We start from the raw sequence: 16442 nt of genomic DNA, 5'->3' as shown, positions 1-16442 counted from the left end.
TGTTTTAATTTATTTTGGAGATAATACACTATATGAATACAACAGAAAGACATTAAACTTTACAATTTTCATGTCCGCTTTTGTAGGCTCAAAACAATAGTGTCATATCTAGATAAAATAGCCTAAGCTATATTTAAATAATTTAAAGAATTACAAATATCAGATAGGCCTATAATAAAATCACATTAAATAAATAAACCAATAAAAAACTAATAAAAGCTATAGCTATAACAATTAGGTACTATATCAAACTGTTTCAAATTTATACTAAACTTTCATTTTTCAAAAGCCTCTTTGAAAAAAAGATTTTCTAAAAAATAAATAAATAAATAAACACCGGCAAATGTTTTAAATATTATTTATAAAGTATATGGATACGATGAAATTAATCAAATCATGCAAACAGAGCATTTTCGGGGTGAGTGAAAGCAGAAATAGGCGACCTTTTTTTCTGTCTGCAGCTGCGCAGCACTTTTTTAGACGGAAAAAACTGCAAGTTCAAAATGTGTTCTGTGTCCTCAAACAAGTGTGTGTGTTTTTATATAACGTGGTAAAATTAAAAAAGGAAATTTAAAATACATAAAGAGCTTTATAGTGCATTGCTGCTGAGCGCAACGAAATATAGGCTATATTTTATTACGTGCTGCTCTTATGTGCTGAAACACTGAACACTTTCCTTTACTTACGATATAATAAGCAACGTCTTTAAATAAAGGGAATCACCTATTAAGTGTCATAAAGCCTATAGGGGGAAAAATAATCATGTTTCAGTTCTCTCCGGAGCATTTGGGATGAATGTTGGACAGCGTCTGTCTAGAGGATGTTATAAAATACATTTTATATCGAGTTATTAACGGAGAATTTTATATATGTGGTGTTATATTATGGATGTGTGCGCTCCCTGTGCTAGGTCCCTCCGTTGGTGGCGATGCCAGTCGGTCGGCGAGTAAATGAATATGATGAATGAAAACACACAGGCATGTGCGTATAGACATGCGTTGTACTGCTGTACATTATCGTGTCATTTGTTTGTTTTGGTTGTCCTATTTTAATAGTTTCGTGACGATGTGCTTTATCTGCATGATTCTCGCTGAAGTGGGCGGTTTGAGTGACGTTCGATTCGGGGGATGTTCTGGGGTCGGGGTTTGCTGACGCGCTGCAAGCTACTAGCCCCACAGTGGAAACGCGACATGATTTCGGCCTCACTGCTCAACCTCCCGGGCGATTGGCCCGGCCTGGCCCGATATAAGCCCTGGCTCGCACTGGCCTGATAGTGGAAATGCGGCTAATGCTATTCAGTCATGGTGCCTTCTGCGCAATACCCCCTTGATATTTGGAGATCTAGTTGACATGGACAATGATTACTGGAGACTGATACTGCTTTTGATTCAGATTGTGAACATTGTGTTCTCACCCGTTGTAACACAGGGTATGACTTATTTTTTGAAGCATTTAATTTCTGATCATCATAAACTTTTTAAGTCCATATTTCCTGAAAAAAAGATTGATTCCGAAGCACCATCTAAGGATCCATTATCCTAGATGTATTAGGAAAATAGGTCCACTTATACATATGAGGTGCATGCGATTCGAAGGAAAGCATACATTTTTTAAGAAGTCTGTAAAAAACTTTAAAAACATAACCAAAACCTTAGCCAAGAAACATAAATATCAGTTGGCTTTTCATTGGAGAGTTTTTATTTTAAACAATTTCAGTTTGGTCCTTTTAATGAAGTCTCGTCTCTACTTGCACTCTGGAGGGTAATTAGCTTTTAACTGAAACTTGGAATGTACCCACTGTCTCCACTACAACCTGGGTAAAAAATTATGGAACTGAATACCAAGTTGGAATGTTTGTTGCTCTTCTGTTGAAAATGAAATGCCTTTTTTAATAAGATTAGCAGTATTATTGTGAAAGACCTTATGACAGGCAGTTTTCATATGACCGTGACGAGAGAACTTACATTGTTCCCTGTTGTATTTTTGTTTCAGATTGGAATTAACTGTAAAGGTTTTTAAATGCTGTGACTGAATGTGAATGTTAAATGTGGTGTACCTTAATAAAGTTTTTGCAATCTTTTCTGCAACTGTCATGCCATTTTAATTTTATTGAAAGAACCAAAATGTAACAAAAGTGCTACTATAAATCAGTATTTTCAACACTCATTAAAGCTATATTCTAATTACACTTTTGTTGATCTTAAAAGTAGAGTATTAAAAATTAATGCTGTGAGTACCAACACTGGTGTAGTGCAGTAACAAAAACAAATAGTGTTGACTAGGTTCAAAATTAACAAGGAGTGTTGAATTTACACTTAGAGGGTGTGAAAGAGTAAACACTATCAAAAGTGTAAAAAAAATTACACTCTTAGTGTGGACACATATAGACCCTTTGCTGGTGTTAAATTTGACACTGTTGGTGTTATTTTTACACCAGCAGTTTTGCTGTGTAAAAGTAAAGAATCTTTACAAATAAAAGCTGCAACACAGGACAATTGAATGGGCTTTTTAAACTTCAGGCCCTGGTATACTGCAAACTAACAGTCCTGGAGCTCCACCCTCTTTGATGTGCAGTGTCTTCCCAGTTATTGGTTTCCCATTCAGGGAGTCAGACAGAGAACATCATCCAAAACAACACTAGCTACATGAATACACTGGAGAGTGGAGTACAGATGTATCTGCACCAGTACAATCACTTGCAAAGAGATTAAGCCACAGTGGTGCTGTTTGCCAGATGTTTTTGAAACTGTTCTTCTCTCATTCACTATTACTGTGTTTACGGAAAACGCAAGAAGCGAAACACATTTACAACCCCACCTTCTGCAGTGTAGGAGTGTTGGAAAACAGTATATCGTCAATCAGCCTTTTCAAACAATATTCAGACATGAAACATTCGTTGCACATGAGAAAAGGTTTTGCTGCATTTATGTCATGTGTGCAACTTTTTGTTCAAGTGTTTCTTAAGCTGCGCCGAATGATTAAAACTCTGTAGACACTGATCAGATCTGCAAGCTTTCTCTCCAATGTGAATCCTCTTTTGTGTGATTCAGATGCGTTAACTGTATCACACAACACTGTAACACTTGTACGGTCTCTCCAGTGTGAATTGTCTGGTGCAGTTTCAATTTTGGTACTGTAACAAAAGTCTTCTCACACTCAAAGCACGTAAACTTTTTCACACCAGTGTGGATCTTCATGTGTTCATTAAGGTTTGCTGATCGGTTGAAACTCTTCCCACACTGAGTTCTTGTGTATGGTTTCTCTCCAGTGTGGGTCTTCATGTGTTTATTAAGGTATTTGTACAGCAGTACAAAGTTACTTGTCAAATAAATTAACAAGGAAGATTATTTTTAGTTTAAGTTATTTAATCTTGTTTATTAAGACTGTAGAATGATGCATGAAAAAAATGACTGAATATTTTTTAAAGCATTTTGTGAAATGGTAAAATGTGCCCCCAAAAGTACAAGTGACCCCTGCCTGCAAATAAACATTCAAAGGAAATATATTAATGCAATTCAAATATATAAAATATGAATTGACGTTTACTTTAAACTTTAATTATTCTGTTTGGATAAAATTATTTTTAAAAGAGTGTCAAATAAAAAAAAATTCTAGAGTCACTCACCATAATTGTGGCTTAAGAGTATCGGTTCAGGCTCCGTTTAGGCACCGGTATTATTTTAAAAGTATCGATTTAGCACTGGTATCGAAACAAACCTAAATGATACCCAACCCTAGCGATTGGTCCATATTTTAAATTTCTGCCCATAGAGGTCATGGTTTGATCTACGATTGGTCTTACACAGTCAAGTGATGTGACTTCGCAGGTCAGAGTTCATCAATCTTGTTCTTTGCAAGGCAGTGAACTGCGAAACTTGTCGCACAAACTTGCTTTTCGGGTCTAACGCATTTGCGTGCGTATGAATGGAAGTCTACGGGGAGAAAAGTCCCGTGTGACCACGGCTTTTGTGAATGGTTTCTCTCCAGTGCATATCTCATGTGTGTATTAAAGTAGGATGATTTACTGAAACTCTTCCCACACTGAGGGCATGTGAATGGTTTCTCTCCAGTGTGGATCCTCATGTGTTGATTAAGGTTTGATGATTTGCTGAAACTCTTCCCACACTGAGTGCACGTGAATGGTTTCTCTCCAGTGTGGATCCTTATGTGGTGATTAAGGTGCGAGGAGCAGCTGAAATTCTTCCCACACAGAGTGCATGTGAATGGTTTCTCTCCAGTGTGGATCCGCATGTGGTGATTAAGATGTGATGAGCAGATGAAACTCTTCCCACACTGACTGCATATGAATGGTTTATCTCCAGTGTGGATCTTAATGTGGTGATTAAGGGATGATGATTGGCTGAAACTCTTCCCACACTGAGTGCATGTGAATGGTTTCTCTCCAGTGTGGATCCTCATGTGGTGATTAAGGGATGATGAGCGGCTGAAAGTCTTCCCACACTGAGTGCATGTGAATGGTTTCTCTCCAGTGTGGATACTTGCGTGTTGATTAAGGTGTGATGAGCAGCTGAAACTCTTCCCACGCTGAGTGCATGTAAATGGTTTCTCTCCAGTGTGAATCCTCATGTGGTGATTGAGGTGTGATGACTGGCTGAAACTCTTCCCACACAGAGTGCATCTGAATGGTTTCTCCCTAGTGTGGATCCTCATGTGGTAATTAAGGTGTGATAAGTGGCTGAAACTTTTCCCACACTGAGTGCATGTGAATGGTTTCTCTCTAGTGTGGATCCTTATGTGTTGATTAAGGCATGATGAGCGGATGAAACTCTTCCCACACTGAGTGCATGTGAATGGTTTCTCTCCAGTGTGGATCCTCATGTGAATCTTAAGATTATTTTTTCTTCCAAAACTCTTCCCACACTGAGTGCAGGTGAAACGATTCTTGTCTCTCCTTTTCAAAATACCATCAGTCTGTAAATGGGTTTTTCCCTCAATTTTGACATGATGTTCCTCTTCTTTACTCCCCTTATTCTCTTTAATTATGTCTGAAATAAATAAATAAAATATCAGTCTTAAAAACTGTCATCAAAAGCTGAAAAGTGAAAAGACACTGGAAACTGTAGCTGCGTCCCAAATCGCATACTTATGCACTATTCTACGCCATTTTGTAGTATAAATAGTTTAAGTAGTGTGTTCACACTGAAAACTCTTAAAATAATAAGTGCACTTTAATTACCCGGATGATGCACTCATTCAGCCGCTAAAATGAAGTGTGTAATGATGGACACTTCACGCACTCAACGACCGCAGGTTTGCCTACGTAGCGGAAGGGGCGGAGCTATCGGACGCACATGTTGGATAACTTTATTTATTTTGGATGGAGAAAGCAAAATTCTCCTACGAGAGTGATTATATCGCCTCCCGATGGTGAATGCGACAATACTCATGATAGGTATTATTTGATAATTCGGTCGTTTATTTCACTGATTTGGCGACCGTCAAACGTCATCAGGGAAACGGTTTGAATTTCCGTTTAGTAAAAAACACATTAGTGTGCCATTTGGGACGACACTACATACATGTACTATCCTGTTGAGTGTGTAAGTGCATAAGTACATAGTGCATGAGTGCATAGTGTATAGTGTGCCATTTGGGACGCAGCTATTGACTACACACACTCAGTGATTTAGCTGCACATTAAATGTAAAATAAATCAGATCATATTTTGTTTGGTCCATTAACATGTACACATTTAAGCAGATTCAATTCAATGAACTTCATGAATTGAAATAACCATTACAGTTTAAAAGAAAGAATGGTTTTACCTTCAGGCAGAATGAAAATTTAATTAGAGGTGTTCCCATATTTAACTCTTCTTTAAAATGCCCAGAAATATAAATTGTTCTGATAATCAGTGTCAGCTTTGCACATGAGTTTGTAGTTCTGTCTTTATTTACATTGTCATACTTTTCTCATGTGGGCAGTCGGTGGAATCTGTGCAATATATTATGCAAATAAATTTAATTTTGATAAATAAAATTATTCTCAAAAGTGACATTTGTATTGTATTGTATGTGCTGTGAAAAACAGCCACAATCAAGCCACTGTAAGTATATTTATGTTAAAGATAATATGTGCAATTTATATATTATTATAAAATTAATAATGTTTTGTTTAGGTACATTGATACAGCCACAATCTTCTTATGATACAAACACAGATTAAATAGATCTGATCATGTAAATGTTTGTACTACCCATACTGCACTTTTTTTTTTTTTGCTCGAAACTGGATAAAAAAATCATCAAGAAGCAGTGTGTAAAATTGAAACTATTGACACTCAACCTTTAGCAGTTGTGCAATTAACAATGTTTTTTTTTCTTCTTATGTTCCTGCTCTCAGCTGTTTCTATCATTTACTGATGGTAAAAAAAATAGTAACTGAAGTGACCTTTAACTAGTATTTTGCACTTTAAAAAATATGTTTTGTTTATTCAATTAAGATATTTTTTCAAGGTCTTAATATGTATTCTTTAATTATTTTTTTATATATATTCTTATGTAAAAGGTTCACATTTATGCAACCAATAGTTAATAAATTGGTTATTTCCATACTTACTGTTGCTGACTTTTGTTCTCAGTTTGATCTAGCCGTTCATAAATTCCACTCAACGAAATTGGTAAAAAATTTGTGCTGATATCGGATTTGCATTGGTTCGTACTGAAGGCTGCAATATCGGTATTGTATCAGAAGTTAAAATGTTGTATCGGGACATCCCTATTGATTATCCCTATTTGCATCTCAATAAAATTATAAAAAAGCACATTAAAGACTATACACAAAATAAGACATTCACAAAGGTGTATCTTCTGGAAAATCACCAATTGACGGATGCTGCTTTTGGTTTTTAAAGAATCAAGCAGTTTAAAAAAAAATCTAATTTGCAGAAGAGAATTTTTTTTTAAAAAATTGCAAAAAGAAAAGATTAAACATCTGGACTGTTAAAAAAATTCTACTTCATATATTCTTTCGACTCCAATACAACAGTTAAGTTAATTATCAATGACGGAGTGTAAAGCTTGCGTGCTTCAGCAGAGCGTCCTGCTGTTTTATGAATGTGGAGACGGAGAGAATGCGCAGTTTAGTTTCACCTCAAGATATTGAAATAAAAACTAACACTGAACTGCTCATCACGCTCAAAGAGTTCAACTAAAATGTACATTTGTTGTTAGTTGCACCCGCGAGAAGCACAATGAACCTAACAAGCCATTCTTTAAATTTGATATTCTTGAAGTATGTAAAAAAACCTCAGATGCTTTGTCATGTTGGTTGCGACACTCTGCTTTATAACTTATTACTTTCATTACAATATTTACACTTAGCTTTGCCATTGTTTTTCACCACATGTAGCCACTCTGTTGAGCACATCTTGCGGTCCATCTCTAAACAAATGTTTAAACTATTACTGAAGGTGCTCTCCAGCGGCAAAGTTTCTGGCAGAGTAGCAAGTGGAAAAATGTGCATGCAGAAATTAGACAAGAGAAATCAAAATTTAAATTATATATCAAGTATGGGATTCTTAGCATCTAATTCCTGCCCGTTTTATTACAAGTTATGTTTTTTTATAGTTGTGGCTGTAATCATTTAGATTAAATTACCCTCAAAATCCTGCTAATTTAAGGCATAATTTTCAGCAAATTATGTTATAATAAAATAAATGAAGTAGCCTACCCAGTATAAAATACTAGTAGCAGACCTAACTTTATAGGGACAGCTCTGCAGAGTCAGCACGGGTATAAAAACAGGTGGTTTTATTCCTAATGAGAATATTTATTGTTATCAGACTTCACTTTCACATAAATACTCCTGAATTAATCAATCAAAACTCACAGCTAATCAGAACAGCCTGTGCGTGTAGCATCTCGTCAGATCATACTGAACTGTCAGTCAAAATCTGAGGTAAATCTTAAATGAAGCAAGACAAGAGTGCCTGACTCTCTTGCGTGTGTAGTTACAATAGCAACCCGACATTCTCCTCAGAATTTCCAACAAGCTTACTTTAATACGAAATTAAAGCTGGTAACAAACATGAAGTACAATTGTGGTGGCGATATGAGACGAATGCATTGAGTGACTGTCAGGAGGTGTGGCTATGCAGGACGATGGTGTGTGTAAACTCGCTTTCAGAAAAGAGAGACAGAAAGCACTTACTGCTGTGGGGCTGCCTCTGATAAAAACAAAAAAAACTCTTAAATAAAGTAAACAGGTTTAGAAAGCACAGCTGATATTGCTTCTTGATCCTGTGGGAAAGCAATAATAAACCGGTTAAAATATTTCTGAATAATATGTTGAAAAACTACGTTTTGACAAAACTTAAAACCACTTTGGAACAAACAATCAGGGCTGAAGCCCAACAACCTCCCGTGCCACTCCTGATCAGTTATAAACACCAACCTATTTGTTGTTCAGAGTCTTCATTTTTAATTTTGCAGGGTTCTGGATCACTCATGTTTTTGCTGTCCTTCAATAAACTCTTTACTGGAGCCTGATGGGAATATTCCAGTGTTTATAGCTGAACTGGAGGAGGAGACAATTATTCTAATTATATGCTGTGGCTAAAATGAAAATAGTGATTTTTTTTGCCTAAAATAAAGATCAAGATTTTCTCACGATTCTGCAGATGTAAAATAAAAGTTATGAGTGCATGGGCTATTATTATTGTTATTCTCAAACATGTGGTAAAGCAGTAGGCTTTGTGTAGCTGTACTGTTGGTTAAAATACTACATTTTGTTTAGACTTTTTTGGGAAAATGTACTTCTACTACAATACATTACTAATAGATTTTTAATAAAGTCAATTTAATGTAAACTTAAAATTTCCACACTCAAAATCTATTTAAGTGTTAGTGATAATATTGCATTCACATTAAGTGTACTAAAGTACAACTTTTGGGAAAATGTACTTCTACTACAATACATTACTAATAGATTTTTATATATTAACTTATTTTAAACTTAGGATTAGTATGTAAACAGTGTACTAAAATCAACTAATGTGCAAAACATTTAAAGCACACTTTTGAAAAACACACTAATAAAAGTCTTTTGGATGTTTTTTCTGTAGTGTACTTTATTGTAGTACACTAAAAAATTATTTAAGTATTACTGGTATTTAATATACTTTTGTCAAGTGTACTAAAGTCCTACTGAAGTATAAACATACTTTTAATTAGTATATTTATAGTGTAAATATATAGTGTATTATATTTTTTTTCACCTGGGTGAAGAACGCATATTGAGAAACAGCTTCTGTTTTTAGGATCTAAAAATTCATCCTTTAAAAAAATCTTAAGCAAAAAGATTCCAATGACGCGCCTGCTGGTACGTGAAGAATGTGGTCAATACTGACGAACGTCACACTCAGATGTTTGCATATCATCAGCATGCTGTAATCCATTTCTTACGCAGCAAAAGTCATTTTTAGACTTAGTTTGTTGGCCAGTTGTAGTCAGTGCAATGCTAAACGTTATTGTTCCACTATGTTTGTTCATTTTGTATCACATTGTCCCACAACAACATCATATAGTTTAGAATACTGGACAATGTTTTATAATCATTAATTATTTTAGTGTCCATTTCATTTAGCATATTTCAAATTGGGGGCATCCGCGTTTTCTGACATACTTTAAACCAGGGTTTCTGCAGGTGTCACCAAGTTAAATTTAGGACTTTTAAGTACAATTTCAATATGAATGAAATTTTAGACTCATAAAGGTCTAAAGGCCAAAGAATTTTTCAGATGGCCCAGATAGAAAATTTTAATATTTTAGATATTTCTTAGCAAAAGATCTTAATTATTGTGTAAAAATAAACAAGCTTTATTTGTATCCACACACTTTTTTTCCAACATAAACTTTATTTAAAATAAAAAAACAATTAACAAATGCTTTTAAAGTTTTAAAAACTATAATAAAGTAAATTTATGCACAACAATCTGTCCAGGTCGATGTCCTCAGCAGTAAATACATGGAGCACGTTTAAATGTTATTGTAAGGAAAATGATCAAAGCATTATGACAAATAGAGCTAAAATGATCTTTTTGAATAAAAAAGAGTTTAAAGTTTTATTGAGATGGATTGTTGGTGATTGTATGGGTTTTGACCAGATTGGGTAACAAAACATGAACAAAGGAAAATGAAGACTTGTCTATAAAAGATTTAAGACCTACAACAAAATATTTCAGTAAATTTAAGACTTTTTAAGGCCTGAAATTTGGATTTTGGAATTCAAGACATTTTAAGACTCCGCAGAAGCCCTGTTTAAACACAATAGCGCTGGTAATTAGTTATTAAAATAATGATGTAATTCTAGATAGTGTCTGTGAGAACTAGTAACAACTACTAGAAACAAGTTTAAAGCCATAAAGAAGTCGGAATTATGATCGTGGCATATGCAAATGGAAAGCACTAAGCTAACACTATCACTGTAATAGCAGATATCTTCTATGAGAATACTGTAGGTCAAATATCGTCAGCTCAGTTAAACTTTTTTATATAGCGCCTTTGCTCAGAAACGATTTACAAACAGTAGAAGAACAAGAAAAGCAAAAACCTTAAGAAGTAGAGAAATGGGAGACTAATAATACATAAAACAGCGACAAAACACCAAGAACAAGTAACAAGAAAGAAACTGATTCCTGTCTTTCAATGAGTGCTTATGTGCATTTAGGAGACTTAGGCAGCACACTCAGGGCTGCAAGGTTTAATTTATTCTTGTTATTAAAATATATCTGAATGAGGATCAAATGACTGAGTAGGTCTTTGAGAATGAAAACTAACCTGTTTGTTCCTGCAGATCTTCCTGTTTGACTGTGAATGTTTCTTCAATCTTCACATCTTCACTCTCCTCTTTAATAAACGCCATCTTTATAACAGTGTGGAGATCAGTCGCTTCAGCGGGAGTTTTTCTCTGTGTTTGGACACTTTATCCTGTTTAAAATGAACAAAACAATAAAAATGTTCGGTTTAAAATGAATAAAACAATGAACAAAAAAACAAGAATGAGCTGATTAAAACTAGTAACTTAACTACTTTTCTTATATATAGTGATGTATACTTAGAATGGAATGACATTATGTTATATAATAAATCGAACCTTCATTAAAACAAACAATAAGCCCCACCACTGGGAGTAAAATAGTATTACGTTGTATAAAGGGTTAAAATAATATTGTCAACAGCAGGTACAAAATTAAGCACTGAATGAAAAACTGAAACTTTAATCAATCCGTTTATATATGTTTAAACGCTTTAAAACAAACCTTTCTCCAGTGAAATAACAGTGTGGGAGCGGCGCAGCCTTATGACGTCACACGCCAAGCCAAAATAAAAATAAAATAAAATAAAAAAAATTTTTTTTGTTTAGCTTTTTTGACACTTACCTTTGGAGTAGGCCCAGCTCCAGCTTGGAACTTTAGGGTGGGCCAAAACAAAAACATAAAAAAAAAAAAAAAAAAATATATATATATATATATATATATATATATATATATATATATATATATATATATATATATATATATATATATATATATAAAGCTTAAACTTAAGACTTAGCCTGAGCGTTAGCCTGCCCTGGACCAGGTTAGTTTCAGCATAAGTTGTCAGGGTAACTAAGTTTGAACTATCGTAAATTTGATTTATAAAAGAGAATCTGCCATTAATAAACGTGACTTACCAAAATAAGCCTGGCTTTTTCTGTAAGCTAGTTTTATGGAATAGCCCCCTGTTCTCTCTTCCCTCTGGTATTCTTATCCCTTCCATTCGTTCATCATTTTATTTTTTATTTTTTGTTTGTTTTCATGCTTTTTTCTACATTTTGCGCTCCACACTTCTATCCAGTAGGTGGCGGGAATGCACCATGCAAGTTGGTCTGCCAACAGAAGGCTTTTATTATGGCGTGTCGTGTGACGTCATGAGGCTGCGCCGCTACTGCGCTGTGATTCAATAGCAGAAAGGTTTGTTTTAAAGCTTTTACACAGATATAAACGGATTGATTAAAGTTTCAGGTTTTCACCAGATGCTAAATGATATACCTGCTGTTGGCATAGATGTAAAGTTGGTTTTATATTCGCACATTCGTTCATTTATAAGTCTCTATTAGCATGCAAGTATGACTTCTAAACAACATTAACACTGTTTATTTGACTGTGAACAATGTTGTACTTTGATAGTTTGTAATATGTGTTTTAAAGAAGGTTTAATTTATTAAATAGCATAATGTCATTACATTCTAAGTAAACATCACTATATAAGAAATGGAGTAACATAGTTTTATTCAGCTAATTTGTGGCTATTGTATCTTGCTCGGACTTAATCTTTTACCTGATTTCTGTTGAAGCAAGAGTTAAAGTGAAGTTATTTTGTTTCTCTTCATTGTTTTATTCATTTTCAACAGGACATTTTTATTTTTTTGTTCATTTTAAACAGGATAAAGTGTCCAAGCACAGAGAAAAACTCCTGCTGAAGCGACTGATCTCCACACTGTTATAAAGATGGCGTTTATTAAAGAGGAGAGTGAAGATGTGAAGATTGAAGAAACATTCACAGTCAAACAGGAAGATCTGCAGGAACAAACAGGTTGGTTTTCATACTGATATATTTTTCATAATAAGAATACTAAGGGCCTACTCACACTATGCCATCAGTACCGTGCCCAGGCCCGTTTCCCGGATCGTTTGAGAAGTGTGAGTGCGCTAAATCGCACTCAAGCACGGTTCACTTGGCCGGCCCTGGCCCGGTTGGAAGAGGTGTGCCTGAGCGCGGTACACTTGGGCTTTGGCGCGGTACGCTTGTGTGTGATCGCAAAACGCGCCAAAGCCCGAAACCGAAAGCGAGACGTGACTTTTAAGGGACTGTTTGATATGGATTTATTAATCATTCTTACTGTTCAGTGAATGCAAACTGCCGTAGTTTATTAAAGACGCAAATTCCTCACTGCACGCCAGCTGCGCGCCTTCAGCAGACCTCCTCATTCCTGCAGCACGAGAGCTTAATGATTGTTTATGAGCGCCAAAAGTGGCGGAAGTGTTCGGCGAAATATCTGACTGCGTGTCCCCGCATCCCTAAGGACTGTTTGGCGAAATATTTGACTGCATGTCACTGAATATCAAACGACTGAAACGATATAACTAGAGAAATCTCCACTGTGCTGCTGAGTGAGAGCGTATGGCAAGCCGTTTTAGCATTTAAACCTTGTTCTGACTATCCATAAATATATTTAGAGATATCTCTAGTTATATTTTGACTAGTCATAATTATAATTCGACTAGTCAGAATGACAATTAGAGATATCTGCAATTACAATTGTACTAGTACGAAATCAGATTGGAAATATCTGCAAATATATTATGACTAGTCATATTCCTCCATTGACATCCATTGAAAAATATTTGCTGATATCTCTAAATGAGTTTTGACTCGTCAAAAATCCAATTCAAGATATCTACAACTGTAATTCGACTATTAGTAAATTAATTAGAGATATCTTCAAATATATTTGTAAATATCTCTAAATATGACGAATTAAAGACATCTCCAAATGTATTATGACTAGTAAAAACTCAGAGATATCTCTAATTACAATTGTGACTAGTCAAAACTCATTTAGAGATATCTGCAAATATTTTTCAATGGAAGTCAATGGAGGAATATGACTAGTCATAATATATTTGCAGATATCTCCAATCTGATTTCGTACTTGTACAATTGTAATTGCAGATATCTCTAATTGTTATTCTGACTAGTCGAATTATAATTATGACTAGTCAAAATATAATTAGAGATATCTCTAAATATATTTATGGAGTCAGAGCAAAGATTTAAATGCTAAAAAGGCTTGCCATAGAAAGCGCTTCTGAACAGCGCAGCAGCGATGACGTAAGCGTGCCGAGGCCCGATATGGTGTGAGCGCGGGCCGTCGGGGGAGACGGGAGGGGGGACAAGCGTGCTTTGGCCCGGTTCGAGGCAACTGTACCTAGTGTGAGTACGGCCTAAATTAAGCCCTGAGTGTGCTGCCTAGTTCTCCTAAATGCACATAAGCATTTATTGAAAGACAGGAATAAGTTTCTTTTGTTACTTGTTCTCGTGTCTTTTGTCATTCATTTTATGTATTATTAGTCTCCCATTTTCTCTACCTTCTTAAGGTTATTGCTTTTCTTGTTTTTTTACTGTTTGTAAAGCGTCCTTGAGCACTGGCACTATATAAAATTAATAAAAATGATAAATTAAAAAGGTTTAACTGAGCTGACGATGTTTGACCTACAGTATTCTCATAGAAGATATCTGCTATTAGGTTGATGGTGTTGGCTTAGTACTTTCCATTTGCATTTGTCACGTTGATCACAATTCCCTTTTTTAAATCAACTTCTATGGGATTAAACTTGTTTCTAGTAGTTGTTAGTAGGTTTCCGCGAGTCATAAAATGTTGTAAACTCCAAAATCTAAAATTTAGGCCTTAAGAAGTCTTAAATTTACTGAAATATTGAGTTGTAGGTCTTAAATAAACTCTTCATTTTCCTTTGTTCATGTTTTGCTGTCAAATCTGGCAAAAACCCACACAATCACCAACAATCCATCTCAATAAAACTTTTAACTTTTAATTCAAAAAGGTCATTTTAACTCTATTTATCATAATGGTTTAATTATTTTCCTTACAATAACATTTACAAATCTGCTTTATGTATTACTGCTGAGGACATCGACCTGGATAGATTGTTGTACATAGATTCAGTTTGTGACAGTTTTTTTTAAATGTTTAAAACATTTGTTCATTTGTTTTTTATTTTAAATAAAGTTTTTGTTGGAAAAAAGTGTATGGTTACAAGTAAAGCTAGCTTGTTTTGACACAATATTTAAGATATTTTGCTAGGAAATATCTAAAATATTTAAATTTAATATTATTAAATAATTATTGTATTATTAATATTTAATATAAAAATATTTTTTTGATAGGACATATAATTTTTTTTTCATCTGGGCCTTTTGAAAAATTATTTGGTTTAAAATTTTATTCATAATGGTCTTAAAAATGTCTTAAAGTCTTAAATTTAACTTGGTGACACCTTGAAACTTTGGTTTAAATTATGTCAGAAAACGTGGATTCCCCCAATTTGAAATAAGCTGAATGAAATAGACACTACAATAATTGTTATAAAACATTGTACAGGATTCTTAACTATAATAATGTTGTTGTCGGACAACATGAGACAAAACAAACTATAGTGGAACAATAACGTTTAGCATTGCACTGACTACAACTGGCCAACAAACTAGTCTAAATGACTTTTGGGACTTTTTTTTAAGAATTAATTTTAGATCCTAAAAGTGTTATGCCGCTAGGCATGAGACGATAACCGTTTTCAAGGTATTGAGCTGTTTGAAAAAAGTCAAGGTTTTGAAATGCCAATATTTTCTGCTGTATCGTTCCTACGGTATATGTAATTTATTTTATTTTATTTTAGTTCTATTTTTTATGTTTTGTTTCAAGATTTTCAGGACAACAGTATCTCCAGTAGAAAAGATCTCCAAAAATGTCCTTTTAAATCGTAAAGAATTCTGTTTTCATGAAACAAATGAAGATAGAAGAAGTCAATGATTCATTAGAATGATTTAGCCTGACATGTTTACTGCTCCAAAATATTTTAAAAGCTTCTCAAAAGAAAATATATTGTGCTCAAAGAGGAAAAAGTGTTTGTTTATTACCCAGACATTTAAAAGAATATATTTTAGAGCAGTAATTACATTGTACAGTAGTGCAGTGAAACTGTGATATTTTCAATTAAGGTCATCATACCGTCAGAATCTTATACTGGCCAATGCCTAATGCTGCTTGATGTTGTTAACTCATATTTTGTAATTTTATAATTTTCCTTTGTATGTCTAGTCATGAACACACTAGTTTTTAGAGTGAGTAGCTGTTTATTATTCCTGGTCCTTTCTCCAATAGGCAACTGAAGTTCTAAAACAATAGCATATGAGATCAAGGCCCTGTTTCAGAAAGGAGGTTAAGTGAAAACTCGGGAGTACTTTAACCCTGAAATGAGAGAAACTCTGGGTTTTCAGTTTCAAAATGGCAGGTTTGTCAAACTCGAGAAAGCAGGGTAAGCCTGTTTCTGAAAGAGAGGTAACTTTAACTCAGAGTCAGTTACTGTGGTAACTTACTCTGCGAACCTAACCTGGTCAATAGCAGGTTTTATTCTCTAAACCCTGAGTTTTTGTTCAGTCTCCTTTTTTAAAGAAGAAGCGGTATTTCTCTTATGTGCGTTTTAGATTGGCTATGAGCATAAAAACTTGATTGATGGAAACGTCATGATGCACATAACTTTTGAAGTATAGGCATAAAAAACATGCGCATAACTGAGTAGGATAAACTTTTTATTCGATAAGAAAGGGTAAACTTACGTAAACTACGCAAGTACTTTT

The 16442-nt window shown here is 34.5% G+C and overlaps 2 protein-coding genes across 12 annotated transcripts in view; one reads left to right on the top strand and one right to left on the bottom strand.

Annotated features, from left to right (window-relative positions):
* Nucleotides 1-2077: 2077 nt before the first annotated feature.
* Nucleotides 2078-11337, bottom strand: LOC108183925 (uncharacterized). Of its 7 annotated transcripts, XR_012402570.1 has the most exons (6): nucleotides 11282-11337; nucleotides 10800-10949; nucleotides 8416-8506; nucleotides 8173-8261; nucleotides 3626-5006; nucleotides 2078-3477 (listed from the first exon to the last, which is right to left on the bottom strand). XR_012402570.1 is itself a non-coding variant. In XM_073948641.1 (5 exons), exon 5 carries the CDS (start codon nucleotides 4837-4839, stop codon nucleotides 3829-3831), a length of 1011 nt encoding a protein of 336 aa, XP_073804742.1. In that variant the 5' UTR covers nucleotides 4840-5006; nucleotides 8173-8261; nucleotides 8416-8538; nucleotides 10800-10949; nucleotides 11282-11337; the 3' UTR covers nucleotides 2078-3828. The 7 variants fall into 7 exon arrangements, 4 of the variants coding, with proteins under 4 accessions (XP_073804742.1, XP_073804743.1, XP_073804741.1 ...); XM_073948641.1 differs by having other exon boundaries at nucleotides 2078-5006; nucleotides 8416-8538; XM_073948642.1 differs by having other exon boundaries at nucleotides 2078-5006.
* Nucleotides 11338-11936: 599 nt separating this feature from the next.
* The window catches only part of LOC137491082 (uncharacterized), a 29327-nt gene continuing 24821 nt past the window's right edge, over nucleotides 11937-16442 (top strand). For 3 of the 5 annotated variants that reach the window (XR_012402556.1, XM_073948581.1, XM_073948580.1), the window contains exons 1-2: nucleotides 11937-11977; nucleotides 12450-12599. Coding sequence is in view for 2 of the 5 variants with exons in the window: in XM_073948581.1 (XP_073804682.1) it covers nucleotides 12515-12599 (85 nt within the window). In the remaining 3 variants the exon portion in view is untranslated. Of the gene's footprint in view, nucleotides 11978-12417; nucleotides 12600-16442 lie in introns of all 5 variants that reach the window. The other 2 variants (XR_012402557.1, XM_073948579.1) reach the window with 1 other exon arrangement.

This window comes from Danio rerio, chromosome 4, assembly GCF_049306965.1.
Source record: "Danio rerio strain Tuebingen ecotype United States chromosome 4, GRCz12tu, whole genome shotgun sequence".
NCBI classification, from domain to species: domain Eukaryota; kingdom Metazoa; phylum Chordata; class Actinopteri; order Cypriniformes; family Danionidae; genus Danio; species Danio rerio.
Note: the sequence above shows the minus strand (reverse complement) of the source record. Positions and strands in the feature narration are given on the sequence as shown.